This window comes from Asterias amurensis, chromosome 14 (genome assembly GCF_032118995.1).
Source record: "Asterias amurensis chromosome 14, ASM3211899v1".
NCBI lineage: Eukaryota > Metazoa > Echinodermata > Asteroidea > Forcipulatida > Asteriidae > Asterias > Asterias amurensis.
In genome coordinates, this window is record NC_092661.1 from 2528968 (window position 1) to 2544330 (window position 15363).

Below are 15363 nucleotides of genomic sequence, written 5' to 3' on the forward strand. Positions count from 1 at the left end.
TGGGAAACTCCACAACCATACACAAGTCAAAGGGAAACTACACAATCATACACAAGTCAATGGGAAACTATATGACCATACACAAGTCAAAGGGAAACTACACAACCATACACAAGTCAATGGCAAACTACACAACCATACACAAGTCAATGGGAAACTACACAACCATACACAAGTCAATGGCAAACTACACAACCATACACAATTTCAAGGGAAACTACACAACCATACACAAGTCAATGGGAAACTACACAACCATACACAAGTCAACGGGAAACTACACAACCATACACAAGTCAATGGGAAACTACACAACCATACACAAGTCAACGGGAAACTACACAACCATACACAAGTCAACGGGAAACTACACAACCATACACAAGTCAATGGGAAACTACACAACCATACACAATGCAATGGGAAACTACACAACCACACACAAGTCAATGGGAAACTACACAACCATACCAGAGATGCCAAGTCCAGAGGCCAGCAATGCGTGAGTTTTTTCAAAGCCCCCCCCCCCCGAAAAAAAATTGCCAGTTTTAGAAAGCCTTCCGAAATTGCCGCCCAACTTTTTTTTTTTTTTTTTTTTTTTTATAAAAACAAAAAAGCAGAAATTTAATGGTGGACAAGTGTTCCAAAATGCATCAAAAACCTCTTCAGAATAATTAAAACTCCCATGAGGTACACAGGAGATGTTGATGGTTAATCTGGAGGTACGATTGTGTCAAATTTTTTCCTTCCAAACTAAAACGAAATCGACTAAAAATGTTCAAAATCCTCCGCTCTCTTCTTCTGCCTGTTGTGTCTTCGCTAGTGTAACGCATTTAACGAATTTGCCTAACGAATCGGGCAAAGGCGTGCCCAATCTGCAAATTTGCGCTCTGTTTTGCACAAAGTCTGTACAAAAAATGATGATTCTGGTAAACTACGTGCAATCTGAACATTATGCAAACAGTGTAGATTGCGTTTTTTTGTACACACAAGCTCGATTTGGCAATGCATGTCGTTAATTTTTTTCTTTCCCCGGTCTGGCCCCAATGCGTGACAAAATGGTTGCTCTGCGTGTAAGCGTGAGACAGAGCCCAAATGCGTGAGCCTCACGCCTAATGCGTGAGACTTGGTAGGTATGTGTATTCTCACTTGGTGTATCCTAACATCAGTACAGCCCAACATATACATGAAACAACAAATCGTTGAGAATTTGAACTAAATTGGTCGTCGAAGTTGCAGAAGAATACTGCAAGAAAAAAACACCCTCGTTGCAAAAATTGCTTTGATTTCAGATGCCCAATAAAGTGCTTCAGGGCTGAAGTTTATTTATTTGAGTGAGAAATTCCCCTTATTTAAAAAACAAGTAATTTCAGAAGGAGGCGTTTCTCACAATGTTTTAGACTATCAACAGTTCTCCATTGCTCCTTACCAAGTGTTTATGCTAACAATTATTGCAATAAGAGTGTCCAATGCAAATAAAAAAATGCTGAAAATAATCACCAACCTGGTGTTTTTACGACTTGTTTCAAGGCCAACAACCCCTCCCCAACCATCCCAACCAAAACACTACCACCAACATTAGCTACTAATAATAATTATCGGCAGTATGCGTGAGTGCATAGCTGTATACGTGTACTTTTGCATATTATTGTAAAATAAAAAATGCTATTAATTTTCGTACCAGACTATCAAACGGCGTTCTCAAACTAACCAACCAACCAACCAACCGACCAAAGGCTTCAAGCGTGGATTTCTAATCGTATAAGACAGTTTGTTTGTTTCTGTGGAGAACAATGGTAAGTTTTGTTTACATTATCTGTGTCAATATTATTTAATTAGCACTTTTATTCTGATGACGACCAGTACAGAATGTTCGAAACGTCGAGAAGGCTAACCACGGTGCTAGTGCAAGTCATTTCGGTTGACTGTGCGGTGGAACGCAAACTGGTGAGATTAGTTGTGAATCTGCTCCAATACAAAATCAAAATATCGTGTTCGTTGTAAAAGTGTTGTCTTTGTTAACATCTGACTGAAGCCTACAAATTCTGGTGCATTTAGAAGAACTTTTGTTTCAGTTAATTTGATTTGAAGAGCTTCCCACAGGCGGCCTAACACCTCTTTTCATTCAATCTAGTTAAATATCCATTTTGGTTTTACCTATACACCGATGAGTGTAAACACTGTATACTCAGTTTTCCAAATTTTCGGTGAAAATAAAATCACAGACAAATTACTCGGATGGGATTCGAACCAACGATTTTTGCAATTCTTAGAGCAGTGTCATTTCGGTGTTGAGTCAGTGTCATGTTCTAGTATTCTAGAACTTTGCACCTTAAACACGCCAGTCAACAAGTCAATAATTGAACGGAATGAGTTGATTATTTACTTAATAATCGATAAATTGATTGTTGATTGACTGATAGGTGAGGTGATTAGTTAATTAATAAACTAGACTATGTAGTGCCTAAACTTCACCGATAGCTGCTTATAATTTTGTTAATATTGTCGCCGCCATTTAACATGAATCCCGACCCCTCCTCAACCAGTTTTTTCTCTATACATAAATTTAATAACAGTGAGCAACACGTTTCAAACCATCATGCCAATTAAACATTTTCTATTATTATTCTTGCATCAAATTATGTTAATATCTTTATGAATAAGATCATCAGTAAACAAAGCCTATAATGCCTGGGAATTGTTTGGCAAGCAGATGTCGTGGCCGTTAGTTTTGTATTGTTTATTTTGATGAATTCTCTTCCAATGTGAATTTCAAGGAGCAGTGGCATTATATTGTACATTTGCATTTGGAGCAGACTAGGACCAAAACAAAGTTCTTTTGGGTAGGAATATTATGTTTAAATTTGAAATATCTTAAGATAAACCATTTTAAGAAGTGCATGACCATATACTATCCTTTGCAATAGTTGAGATGTAATACAACATAAATTACATTTTCCGAAATGTCTCGTTTAACGCTGTTTTGACTATGAAAGCCAAACCAATCCTTTACATTAAATTTCCCCACATTCTCATTTGGGATGGTGAGGGTGTCAAAGACCCCTTTGCACTTCTGGTTACGTCAAAATTGTTTAGTAAAAAATGTAAAATTGATGCATGATTTGTAGAATGTCCTTCAGAAAATGTGTAAATCAATTTAAATTTACCAGTTTGGATATTTGAAGTGTACGATGACCCTCATCCAAAAGTGCATTGTACCTGCATAAAGTTAAAGTTCATCTGTTATGCATGAGTGAATATACCACACTAGAATTAACTAGCTGGTGCTATGTACATGTTAATAAGTGAATAGTTGAATAGTAAGATAAATTAGTGTTGCTGTTGTTGATTTTGATGTTGTTGTTGTTGTTGTGGTTGTTGTTGTTGTTTTGGGGGTGTTTTTTTTACGTTGTTGTTGGTTGCCTTGGTGCTGTGGTTGTTCTTCTATTTGTGGTCGTTGACGTTGTCTAAAAATAGTTAATGTTGTTGTTGTCGATGTCGATGTCGTCTTCGTCATCGTCATTGTTGTTGTTGTCGCTGTTGCTGTCGTTGTTGTTGTCGCTGTCAGTGCCGTTGTCAATGTCGTTGTTGTTTTCGTTGTAGTTGTCGTTGTCATTGTCGTCGTCAATGTCGTTGTCGCTGTCAGTGCTGCTGCGAATGTCGTTGTCGTTGTAGTTGTCGTTGTCATTGTTGTCGTCGAAGTCGTTGTCGTTGGCAGCGTCGTCGTCAATGTCGTTGTCGTTGGCAGTGCCGTCATCAATGTCTATGTCGTTGTCATTGTCGTCGTCAATGTCGATGTCGTTGTCATTGTCGTCGTCAATGTCGTTGTCGTTGGCAGTGCCGTCGTCAATGTCATTGACGTTGGCAGTGCCATTGTCGTTGCCGTTGCCGTTGTCATCGTCGTTGTTGTTGTTATTGTTGTTGTTGTTGTTGTTGTTGTTTTTGTTGTTGTTGTTGTTGTTGTTGTCGTCGTTGGTGTTGTCCTTGTCGTTGTCTTAGTCTCTGTCCTTGTCATTGTTTTGGGGTCATTTCAAATAACGTTTTTTCAATATCAGTAGTTCTCAAGTGCTCCACCAAGTATGGTTATGATTATTCATTTCCTGACTATAAGTATACCCTCTCTTTTACAAAGGTTATGATCAATTAAATTATCATGATTGATTTTATCCGATACAGCCGCGTGAGGTACTCTCAATTCACATAGGTCAAGGCGGGGTTCAGATCGGCAATGCCTGCTGGGAGCTGTACTGCCTGGAGCACGGCATCCAGCCCGATGGTCAGATGCCCAATGACCACACCCCGGGTGTCGAGAACGACCAGTTCAACGCGTTCTTCAGTGAGACGTCCAACGGCAAGCACGTACCCAGGGCTATATTCGCCGACCTCGAGCCCACTGTTATTGGTAAGACTTTGTGTTTACACATTTGGGGCTGGTAACCTCATTCTGGTAAGCACAGATGTGTTATGCTTAGCTACTTTTTGCCGGGCAGCTCTATGAAATTGGGCACATGTCAGAGCCAAAGCTGCCATAGACTTGTCCCATGTCCTTTGAAGGATAATTACGCGTAATGGGTTGACAGAACCAGCTATCAATGGCTTTGACGTACATGTGTACGCATTCATAATAATACGATGGTTTATATGTAAACATGTACGTAGAATTCGAATGCAAAATAAATGCGAGATCAACGGTACATCTGTACCACGTGACCGTCACTAATATTGACGTTGGCTTGAGGCCACTCTCTGGAGTAATTCACCAGCCTCGAAGTGTGACGTCACATATTCAGGCTATAGCTGTCACAACTTTACATGAAAACAGTTTTTTTAAACTTTAGCGATAGACGGATGGCACATCCAGAGCATCGTAGAAATAGTTCATCAACCTCTGTTTTCTGTTTGTATCACAGATGAAATACGCACTGGTACATACCGCCAGCTCTTCCACCCTGAGCAGATGATAACTGGGAAGGAGGATGCTGCTAATAACTTTGCCCGAGGTCACTACACCGTCGGCAAGGAGCACATCGATCAAATGCTGGACAGGATCAGGAAAATGGTATGTAGGTTTGACATGAACTACTCTATCGAAAATACTGCTAATGCCCCGTTCACACAGCTATGCAACCTTACAAAGACCATGCCGATCACCCCGATCTCAAAGAGTTTTATTAAGGAATGGCATTATCGACGTCAAAATCCAGCTATTTATGCAAATTAAAGAGTGTACAACGACCGTACTGCTTCTAAGATCCTCCCACGATTGGCCGCAATTGGCCACGCTGAATTCCCTTGAAAAAGCGGACCAGTCTATGTTGTAAACAAATTCAGCAAGTAAACGACCTTGCCCTTACCTATTTTCTCAAACGTATTTTAACCTTTTAGAAGTCAAGGCTTAATTGGCAAGTTGCATAGGCAGTGTAACACAATAGTTTCCTGATACCTTTGTCTCGTGTTATTCCTGTAACTATTTATGGAGTTCTTTTCGAAACCAGGTCATAATTCTGTTGTTTGCTTATTTCCCAGGCAGAACAATGCACGGGTCTACAGGGGTTCCTGTTGTTCCATAGCGTCGGTGGAGGCACCGGGTCCGGTCTGGCCTCTCTGCTCGCCCAACGGCTCTCCGTGGACTTCGGCAAACGGAGCAAACTTTCCTTTACGGTCTACCCCGCTCCGGACATCGCCACGGCAGTAGTAGAGCCGTACAACTGCGTCCTAAGCACCCACAACCTTCTCGATAACTGCGATGTCACCTTTGCCTTCGACAACCAAGCCATCTTCGAGATGTGCAAGTCGAGGCTCGACCTCGAACGCCCGTCAATGACCAACATCAATCGACTGATTGCGCAAGTTGCGTCCAGTCTGACGTCATCCCTGCGCTTCGACGGCTCCCTCAACGTCGACTTGAATGAATTTCAGACGAACCTCATACCATTTCCGCGGGTTCATTTTACCGTGCCGTCTTTCGCGCCCATTCTGTCCGTGGAGAAGGCGCACCACGCGCGGATAACCGTCGCTGATATAAGCGGAGCATGTTTTGAGCCTGGCAACCAGATGGTCAAGTGCGACCCACGGCGCGGGAAGTATATGTCCTGCAGTATGATGTACCGTGGAGATGTCTTCCCCAAGGATGTCAATGCTGCTGTGGCTGCAATTAAATCAAAAAGCACTATCCAGTTCGTTGACTGGTGTCCAACTGGCTTCAAGGTGGGCATCAACAACCAGCCTCCAACCGAAGTGCCAGGTGGGGATCTGGCGAAGGTAAGCCGGGCTGTCTGTCTATTGAGCAACACCACAGCGATCTCCGAGGCCTGGGCTCGTCTGGATCACAAGTTCGATCTGATGTACGCCAAGCGTGCCTTCGTCCACTGGTACGTAGGAGAGGGTATGGAGGAGGGTGAGTTCTCTGAGGCTCGTGAGGATCTGGCTTCCCTGGAGAAGGACTACGAAGAGGTTGCTCTAGATTCTGGAGATGGGGAAGCTGACGGTGAAGCTGATGAGGAATATTGATCTATAGCAAAATGGAATTCTTAGCTCAGAATACAACATTTTTAGCTCCAAATTTTTGACCTTTTCTTCCAGTAAATTATTGAGTTTATATCTCGAAGGCCTACGAGATTTCGCGAGAATCTCGCCGAGCACCTCGCTTGGCAGCTACAGTGTGTATTGTGGCAAGTGTTTAAACAACAAATTAAATGTCGTCTGTTGAATTTGGTGTGCATAAATAAATAAAGAAGTTTACAGAGAAAGTCAATTGGATGGTTTTAGATGGATGCAGTTTTCGGAGAAAACAGGGGAAAGGTGTAACAGATGTTACCTTAAACACTAATCTTGAGCGATGGGCCAAACTAAATGTTTTTTTTCTCCTGATTTTATTTGATTTGTATTTTGTCTCGTTGGTTTCAAGGGCCAATTTCACAGAGCCACTTTAGCGGAAAATATTGTTTAGCAATTTGTGTTTGCTAAGTAGAAAATAAGAGCAAGCTATACCGGTTACAACTTCTTCGTTATGACATGGTAGTTCGGCTGGAAGCCTTATTCTGTTAAGCATCATTTTGTTATGCTTAGCTACCTTTTGTGCTTATAAGCAGGTCTATGAAATTAGGCCCTGGCTGTTTGTTTCGTGCATGGGTTAAAATTAATTTTTGTCAGAAATAAGTAAAGCATTTAATTATGAATGAACGAATAAAACAATTTTTCTTGAAAACACAGCATTTTTGTCTGGTGAATGGGTTTTCTCAAAGCATATTGATATTAATTAGTCACTTAAAAGTAACACATCACAAATAGGTTACAAATTGTGTTTAATGTACATTACGCACTGCTGAACCACAAAGAAATGCAGTGATTAAGCATGCCGCATCTATCGTCGCCCATCAACAATAACCATTGTCTGACGATGTGTGTCTGCATAACAAAAGGAAAAATACAATCCAATATCTATTCAGATTTATTTCAGACACATCTGTTTTCATAAAAGGAAAAAAAATGGTATAAAAACAGATGTTCGAGGAATAGTCTTTTCACATTTTGAATGCAACCCGTTAATTACACACGGAACGCAGGACACTCCCGTTTATCTCGCTTTGAACTTCGACAAGTATCTTCCTAAAATCCTCCAAAATGGTGAGTTATATTTTCCTTAACTTCAAGAAATGATAACAAAGTCCTACAATTGTTTTGCTCTCACATTTTACCTATAATTATTATAAGCTTTGTGTGAGCAATGTTAAAACAGCATCTGTGCGTTTTCTCTCTTTGCTGCAAGTGCACGTGTAATATGTATGGAGTTCTTGAATGTGTAATAATTTTCCTCAATTTCCAGAAAATATAAGTCCTACAATATTGTTTTACTCTCACTGAATACATATAGGAGATTTGTGCGTGGAAATTGCTTAAACACCAGCCGATATATTTCTCTTTGTATACAATGCATACCAACTGTTACACGTGTATCCTGCATGCAGTTCTTTAAATTAAACTTATTTTTAATAATAATAAATTAAAAACCACAGTTTGCTCGCTCGAAATCCATAAACTGTACATTTGTTTTGTGAACACTATCTGAGAACCACGTCCAGGATTTGTTCGGAGTTCTTTAATATGATCATATTGCAATGTTACGTGTCACGATAAGCCCGGCCTTTTGCTGCCCCACCCATTTAGTCAACGCCACCTGTTATAACTTATACTGGATGAATTAATACATGTATTAACTAGAACTGGTGAGTTTGACTTTTATTACAGAGCTTTTTGTTAAAGAGTCCTTCTCACTTGGTGTATCTCAACATATGCGTAAAATAACCAACCTGTGAAAATTTCAGCTCAATTGGTGGTCGAAGTTGCGAGATAAATAACAAATAAAATAAAAAACACCCTTGTCACACGAAGTTGTGTGCTTTCAGATGCTTGATTTCGAGACCTCAAATTCTAAATCTGAGGTCTTGAAATCAAATTCGTGGCAAAATTACTTCTTTCTCGTAAACTACTCCACTTCAGAGGGAGCCATTTCTCACAATGTGTTATACTATTAAACTCTCCCATTACTCGTTACCAAGTAAGGTTTTATGCTGATAATTATTTTGAGTAATTACCAATATTGTCCACTGCCTTTAATCAAAATCTAATTTAAAATGAACTTTTGAATAACGCAAAAATGCCTCTTTGGAAAGTCCAGACCTATTTTGTTCTGCTGTCTGATGACGTCTTATTTCAAATCAAATTTTGCTCTGGCGAAGTATAAAACAAAATGGCGTTTTACGACATTTTAACGGAGTATGAGACCTGTGGTTTTTTCTTCACTTTGATGAGGACTCTATCAATTGGATTGAGTGCATCACCAAAACTGATTTTGACCTTGGAGTCCCCTCTTTAATGCTCACTGTCTTTCAACTTCACGTGTCGCTCGAAACATTCAACACAATGCTCTCACACATTCACACTTTGTGTGCAACAAATTATTTGAGCTAAGTTAACCATTGACAAACAACCAGACACGCCAACGTTGAATATATACACTATTTTAAGGTATGCTGTCTGAAATTTGCGAGAAAATATTGATTTATGAGAAGATCCAGGCCATAGGTTGAAACAATAGCGAGGTCTTACTGGGAATGGGTCCTTGGTTTAGCAAGCCATGTGTTTTGAACAGCTGTTATGGTTAAAATTGCAATCTAAATAGAAATTAAATTTAATATTACATTTAAAGGTGCCATAACGTCGATTTCTTTTTCCCAATTTTTCTTATTGTCAACTTTAGCAAATCCAGGTTGTGTTTTGCACGTACGTAAAAACAACCCCAGTTTACACGATCGTTTTTTTTAAGAAGAGGGTTTTGCCCCGGTGTTTCTGGCAGTTGCTGCTTAATGCGTCTCACCACAATCTCAAACGATTTGGATGAGTCCCTTAATTCTAACACTTCAAAAGTATGTCATTCCCAGCCAATTTCATCAAAAAAATCCATTAAAAATGTTGACATTTTGGCTAGTTCAATATACGTTCGAAAGGCTCATATACCAATCTCTTTTTCTGAATAGCTGCTGGTCAGAAAACGGCAAGACTTGACTTTGTCTTGACTGTAAGATTTGATTTGCATTTTCAGCGTGAATGTATCTCAGTCCATGTCGGCCAGGCCGGAGTCCAGATGGGCAATGCCTGCTGGGAGCTGTACTGCCTGGAGCACGGCATCCAGCCTGATGGTCAGATGCCTAGTGACAAGACAGTTGGGACGTGTATGGATTCCTTCAACACCTTCTTCAGTGAGACCGGGTCAGGACAGCACGTCCCCCGTGCCATCTTTGTCGACTTGGAACCAACGGTTATAGGTAAGAACATCCATCATACATTGGTGTTAAGTTTGGAATAAAAATATGATGGGATAGACCGACCCCTCTTCTCTCTGTTCTTTCTTGCTCAGCAAGTTTGCATGCTCATTAGCTCCAAGAAAAAAACTGGAGTCAGGGTTCAGTTAGACGTCGATTATTTATTTTTATTTTTTATTTTAAATCTTTAGACATACACAATAGTTGCAAGTTGTACCGGGGCTGTCAAGGCTAAAACAAAAGTATAAAACTGTCATCAAAAGATGTGTAAAACCAGACCCCTGCCAACGATAAAAATATAATTATACAATATAAAAAGGTGATTGCACTGAAACATTTAAGAAAATCACACAATAGAAATCATTAAAACACAACAAAATCAGACTATAGAAAACAAAAAACTACACCCACATCAAAACACCGCAGCGATAAGAGGAAGGGACAACAATTGAAAATAATAAAAAACATAGAATGGACTAAAAAACCCCAGAAAAAATAAAATTGGCACAGAGTGCACCCTCACAGATTCATGCCAACCCACTGGGTCCGAGGACAATGATAGCAGAGAGCCTCCCCAAACACCACCCAAAAAGCCCAAAGACCCCTTAGACAATTAAAACCACTAGCACTTTTAACATACTAAAAATTCCCCCCTCAGCTTCATACGAAAGGACTTGTACCCCTCCAAAATCAAAACATTCCTGGTATCCAAAGTGAGCTCAGAGAACATTTTAGGAAAGCGAACAATGGTAGAAAATTTATAAGCATCCGTCCTTGGTTTTAGGTGATGAAAAGTGAGCAATTCTGTGTGACGGGAGTTAACTTTAGACAGATTAGTTAAGTCATTCATAAAACTATATCGAGTGGACATCAACAGTTTTACAATAAAGCAAATGTTTAAAAAAAATTCTTCTGTCAGACAGCAACATAAGACCCAGAGTCTTCAGTCTTTCTTGATAAGGCTGTTCCATATATGTTTGCCGAAGTATCATCCTGCTGGCTCTGCGCTGTACCGATTCGATTGAATTGATGTGTTTTTTACGGTGAACCCACCAGACGGGTGAGCAGTAGTCTAAGATTGGCTGCACAAGAGTCTTGAACAAATGGAGCGATACGCACGAAGGACAGTTGCCAGAGATGAGGCGAATCAAACCAATCAGTCTATTACATTTTGAAGTAACAGCCTGCACTTGTAGATCCCAAGATAAGTTACTCTGGAATATACAGCCTAGAAGCTTGATGGAGTCCACACATTCCAGGGGGGAGTTTCCAAGATTGTATTCTGGTTTGCTCATACGTCGCCAAGTCAACCGTATCGATTTGCACTTGTCAGCATTTAAGCGCAAACAGTTCAATTTAGCCCAGTTAACTATAGTGTTTAGGTCCTTCTGAAGTAGAGAATCCGGCGCGTCAGTTGTAACATTTTTGAACAAAAATGTGTCATCTGCGTACTGTACAAGGTTTGAAGAAAGTTGAAGCTGAAGATCGTTCGCGTACAAAACAAAGAGCAGGGGGCCAAGTACAGAGCCCTGTGGCACTCCTGAACCGACCGGTAGCCAGTCTGAAGTAAAGCCTTTGTAGACAACTCGTTGCAGGCGGTTTGTTACAAACGACTCAATCCAGTCAAGAGCAGCACCCTTTATGTTGTAGCAAAGTTGGAGTTTCTTAACAAGAATATTGTGGCTTATAGTGTCAAACGCACGACTGAAATCTAAGGAGATTACATCCACTGCAGGTACCCGTGCGTCCAAAGATTGAAGCCATTAAGCTATATAAAAAAACGCTCACCGAGTTAAGGTTACCAACTGATGCTACATGTACTTTCTGGATCTCCTTTCCTGCTAATTATCTGCTTTCAGCAGGAAATTTTCTACTTAGTAATTCTTTTCGTTCATGAAATTTTGCCCAATTACTCCACTCCACAGATGAGGTTCGAACCGGCAAATATCGCCAGCTCTTCCATCCCGAGCAGATGATCACTGGGAAGGAGGATGCTGCAAACAACTACGCCAGGGGGCACTACACCGTCGGAAAAGACCACATCGATTTGGTGCTGGACAGGATTCGAAAACTGGTAAGCAGCTTCAAGATTAGTAATATGAGTATGGGGTTCGATTCCCGGTTATGCCACTTTGTCCTTGAGCGAGGCACTTCAGTTGCTTCTCTTAATTAAAGAAACTGAAACACACTTTGGCAACTCAGTCCGTGTCCAGGTAGCATTAATTTACAATGCTTGCCTTCCAGGGGTTAGTGACGAGAGGGGTCGATACGGCGCACTGACCCTGGTAACGAGGTTGCCACGCAAGAGACGCAGGGCTCCTGGTACGCACCAACCCCCTGCCTCGTTCGCCTCAGTGAGGGCGCTGTTTAGAGTCTGACGTCATGTGCAAAAGTCGTGCGATGTTTCCAAAATGGCAGACCGTTAGCACACAGGATCCAAGTGTGACGTCAGAGCAGGGAATCAAAATCAAAGAGCATAAAGATGTGTGCCTTTTATTAATTCATGTTATTTTATGAAATTATATTTGTATGACATTATTTTTTTCTGATGGTCTACTTCCCAGTCTGAGATGTGCACCGGTCTGCAGGGCTTCCTGTTCTTCCATAGCTTCGGTGGAGGCACAGGCTCAGGTTTCACCTCTCTCATAATGGAGCGACTGTCAATCGAGTACGGCAAGAAGTCCAAGCTGGAGTTTGCTGTCTACCCAGCTCCACAGATGGCTTCGGCGGTAGTGGAGCCCTACAACTCTATCCTGACCACTCACATCACTCTGGAGCACTCTGACTGTGCCTTCATGGTCGACAACGAGGCCATCTACGAGATCTGTCAGCGCAGCCTCGGCATCGAACGGCCGTCGTTTTCAAATCTCAACCGCCTCATTGCTCAGGTTGTCTCCTCCGTCACGGCATCACTGCGTTTCAATGGCGCCCTCAACGTTGATCTGAATGAGTTTCAGACCAATTTGGTACCCTATCCAAGAATCCATTTCCCCCTGGTCACGTTTAGTCCGGTCGTCTCAAAGGAGCAGGCCCACCACGAGACAATAACCGTCGCTGAGATCACCAATTCTTGCTTCGAGCCTGCAAACCAGATGGTGAAGTGCAATCCCCGCAACGGCAAGTACATGTCATGCTGCCTCCTATACCGTGGTGATGTCGTCCCTAAAGATGTTAGTACAGCCATTGCAAGCATCAAGACCAAGCGTACCATCCAGTTCGTCGACTGGTGTCCAACTGGCTTCAAGGTTGGCATCAGCACGCAACCACCTACCGTGGTACCTGGAGGTGATCTGGCTGAGGTGAAACGTGCAGTCTGCATGATGAGTAACACCACCGCCATCTCCGAAGCATGGGCTCGCCTGAACCACAAGTTCGACCTGATGTACTCCAAGCGTGCCTTTGTCCACTGGTACGTAGGAGAGGGTATGGAGGAGGGTGAGTTCTCTGAGGCTCGTGAGGATCTGGCTGCCCTGGAGAAGGACTACGAGGAGGTCGGAATCGACTCTGTCGACGGTGATGGCGAGGAAGAAGGAGATGAATATTAAACACATTCCAACATAACTATACAGAACTTCAGAACATCAAAACCACTTTGTTTATCAGTTAACTCATTCAACGTCGCTAGTACAGTTAGACAAACTATTGAAAAGGCAAACAACATACTGTACGCGAATTTTTTTTTTCAAATCAGCTAAAATTGCAAATTGATTACTTTTGTTTTTTGACTCGCTGCTTTTATATTATTCTTCTCCATTCTTAATTTGAATTTAATTAATTTTTTTTATTTAAAGATGAATTAAATTAAATTAAAATTGTTAAAATCCTTGTTTTAACAAGTATTATATTATTGTGATTATCATTTTACACAATATTTTAAAAATTACAACCTTCAGCTTTTTTATACATCTTTTGGTAGGTTTACATTCAAGAATTCTATATTCATTTAGCTTTTTGCGCTTACTGGTTTTGACTATCCATATTTTTGTTCTTTCAAAGAACCGTTTTTTATTTCAATTTTGGTCGGAATTGCCGAAATGCCGTTTTATATTTCAAGGTTTGTTCTCTATCTTGCCGTTACATTTAAACAATTTTTTCTTATAGTTAAACCTAAATCAAACTTGCCGTTACAAATCTTGCCGTTACATATTAACAATTTTTCTTATAGTCAAACCTAAATCAAAGTTCAATTTTGGAAATAATGTTTTGCACTTTTCCATAATTTTAATCTCAGGCAACAAGTTCCATGCAATCTTTAGGAAGAAAATTCATTGGATATCCTCATAATTTTCTTGTGAATCGTAAGACATTGTTTGAAAAAAAAAATACCCTAGACTACCAAAGGAGTCCTATAGCATGCACTGCATGCAGTTTGTTGCCATCAAGTTGACTGTAAAAGTTGCTTTGAGTCAGTGTTCCTCTTTTTAAATGTCCCGTGTGTTGAGATAAAAAGTGACGGTATAACTGTTACTCTTCCAAAGTAACGCCCAAAATAGAAATTTGTTTTGTACTTTTAAGGTTGATTATTTTGAGATCATATTTTTTCGCTGCTTCGAACAATGTTAACGCTCTAGTTTTTAGTGTCGGGCATGGTAAAGGAGGGGGTGTTAACTCATTCAGAAATAATATTACGCAAAATAATAAATGAATGAATTAAAACGAAATTCTGAAAACATTTTGTCATTTTCTTGTGAATGTGATTTCTTAAGGCGTTATGAGACTAAACAGTTTAGTCACTTTCAAATTAAAGGGACACGTTGTTGACATGCGGGATTGAGTGATTTTGGGCTATATAAAGTGTTTGAAATTTAGCGTTCGTAATGAATTACATTAGGGTAGAAAAGAAGTTTAATGTAGAAAATAATTATTCACAAAAAAATATGTTTCCGATGTTGAGGTTCTCATTTAACTTCGTGAACTTTAGTCCGCCATTTTGCTAAACTAAGTTTTGACTCCACAACATAATTGGCGAGTCGTGTTGGTTCATGAAGTAAAAGACAAACCACAACATCAAAGGTTTTTAGCCCAAAAGCTTCCAATCTACGGCAATGTGTTTTTATGGTTTTAAGGGCACTGGGGTGGATTTCACAAAGGTAGTCCTAACTTAGGACTTGTCCTAGGCAATGCTAAGAGATAGGACTGGTCCTAAGTTAGGACCAGTAACTCATCCTAACTTAGGACTGGTCCTATCTCTTAGCATTGCCTAGGACTAGTCTTAAGTTAGGACTATCTTTGTGAAATCCACCCCTGGACACGTTTGGTAATTGTCCAAGACCAGTATTCTCTCTCGCTTGGTATGTCCCATTATACAAACCTGTGAAAATTGGGGCTCAACTGATCAATATCGAATTTGCAAAAGAATAATGAAAGAAAAACACCCTTGTTGCATTACCATGTGTGCTTCCAGATGCACAATAAAAGGCTTAAAGGCAGTGGACACTATTGGTAATTACTCAAAATATTTATTATCATAAAACCTTTCTTGGTGACGAGTAATGGGGAGAGGTTGATGGTATAAAACATTGTGACAAACGGCTCCCTCTGA

General features: G+C 40.5%; 2 protein-coding genes across 2 annotated transcripts; both read left to right on the plus strand.

Annotated features, from left to right (window-relative positions):
• The first annotated feature begins 1516 nt into the window (after window positions 1-1516).
• On the plus strand, window positions 1517-7221 carry LOC139947108 (tubulin alpha-2/alpha-4 chain-like). The gene is made up of 4 exons (XM_071944948.1): window positions 1517-1796; window positions 4177-4402; window positions 4911-5059; window positions 5527-7221. Exons 1-4 carry the CDS (start codon window positions 1794-1796, stop codon window positions 6508-6510), a joined length of 1362 nt encoding a protein of 453 aa, XP_071801049.1. The 5' UTR covers window positions 1517-1793; the 3' UTR covers window positions 6511-7221.
• A 315-nt stretch (window positions 7222-7536) lies between these two features.
• Window positions 7537-14853, plus strand: LOC139947187 (tubulin alpha-1A chain-like). The gene is made up of 4 exons (XM_071945054.1): window positions 7537-7626; window positions 9602-9824; window positions 11747-11895; window positions 12386-14853. Exons 1-4 carry the CDS (start codon window positions 7624-7626, stop codon window positions 13364-13366), a joined length of 1356 nt encoding a protein of 451 aa, XP_071801155.1. The 5' UTR covers window positions 7537-7623; the 3' UTR covers window positions 13367-14853.
• Window positions 14854-15363: the final 510 nt, after the last annotated feature.

Bases quoted from the DNA above. Each gene is read 5' to 3' on its own strand.
- LOC139947108 (XM_071944948.1), top strand. The intron at 4,403-4,910 runs GTAAGACTTTGT...TTTGTATCACAG, and splicing joins CCTCGAGCCCACTGTTATTG to ATGAAATACGCACTGGTACA. The intron at 5,060-5,526 runs GTATGTAGGTTT...CTTATTTCCCAG, and splicing joins TGGACAGGATCAGGAAAATG to GCAGAACAATGCACGGGTCT.
- LOC139947187 (XM_071945054.1), top strand. The intron at 9,825-11,746 runs GTAAGAACATCC...TCCACTCCACAG, and splicing joins CTTGGAACCAACGGTTATAG to ATGAGGTTCGAACCGGCAAA. The intron at 11,896-12,385 runs GTAAGCAGCTTC...TCTACTTCCCAG, and splicing joins TGGACAGGATTCGAAAACTG to TCTGAGATGTGCACCGGTCT.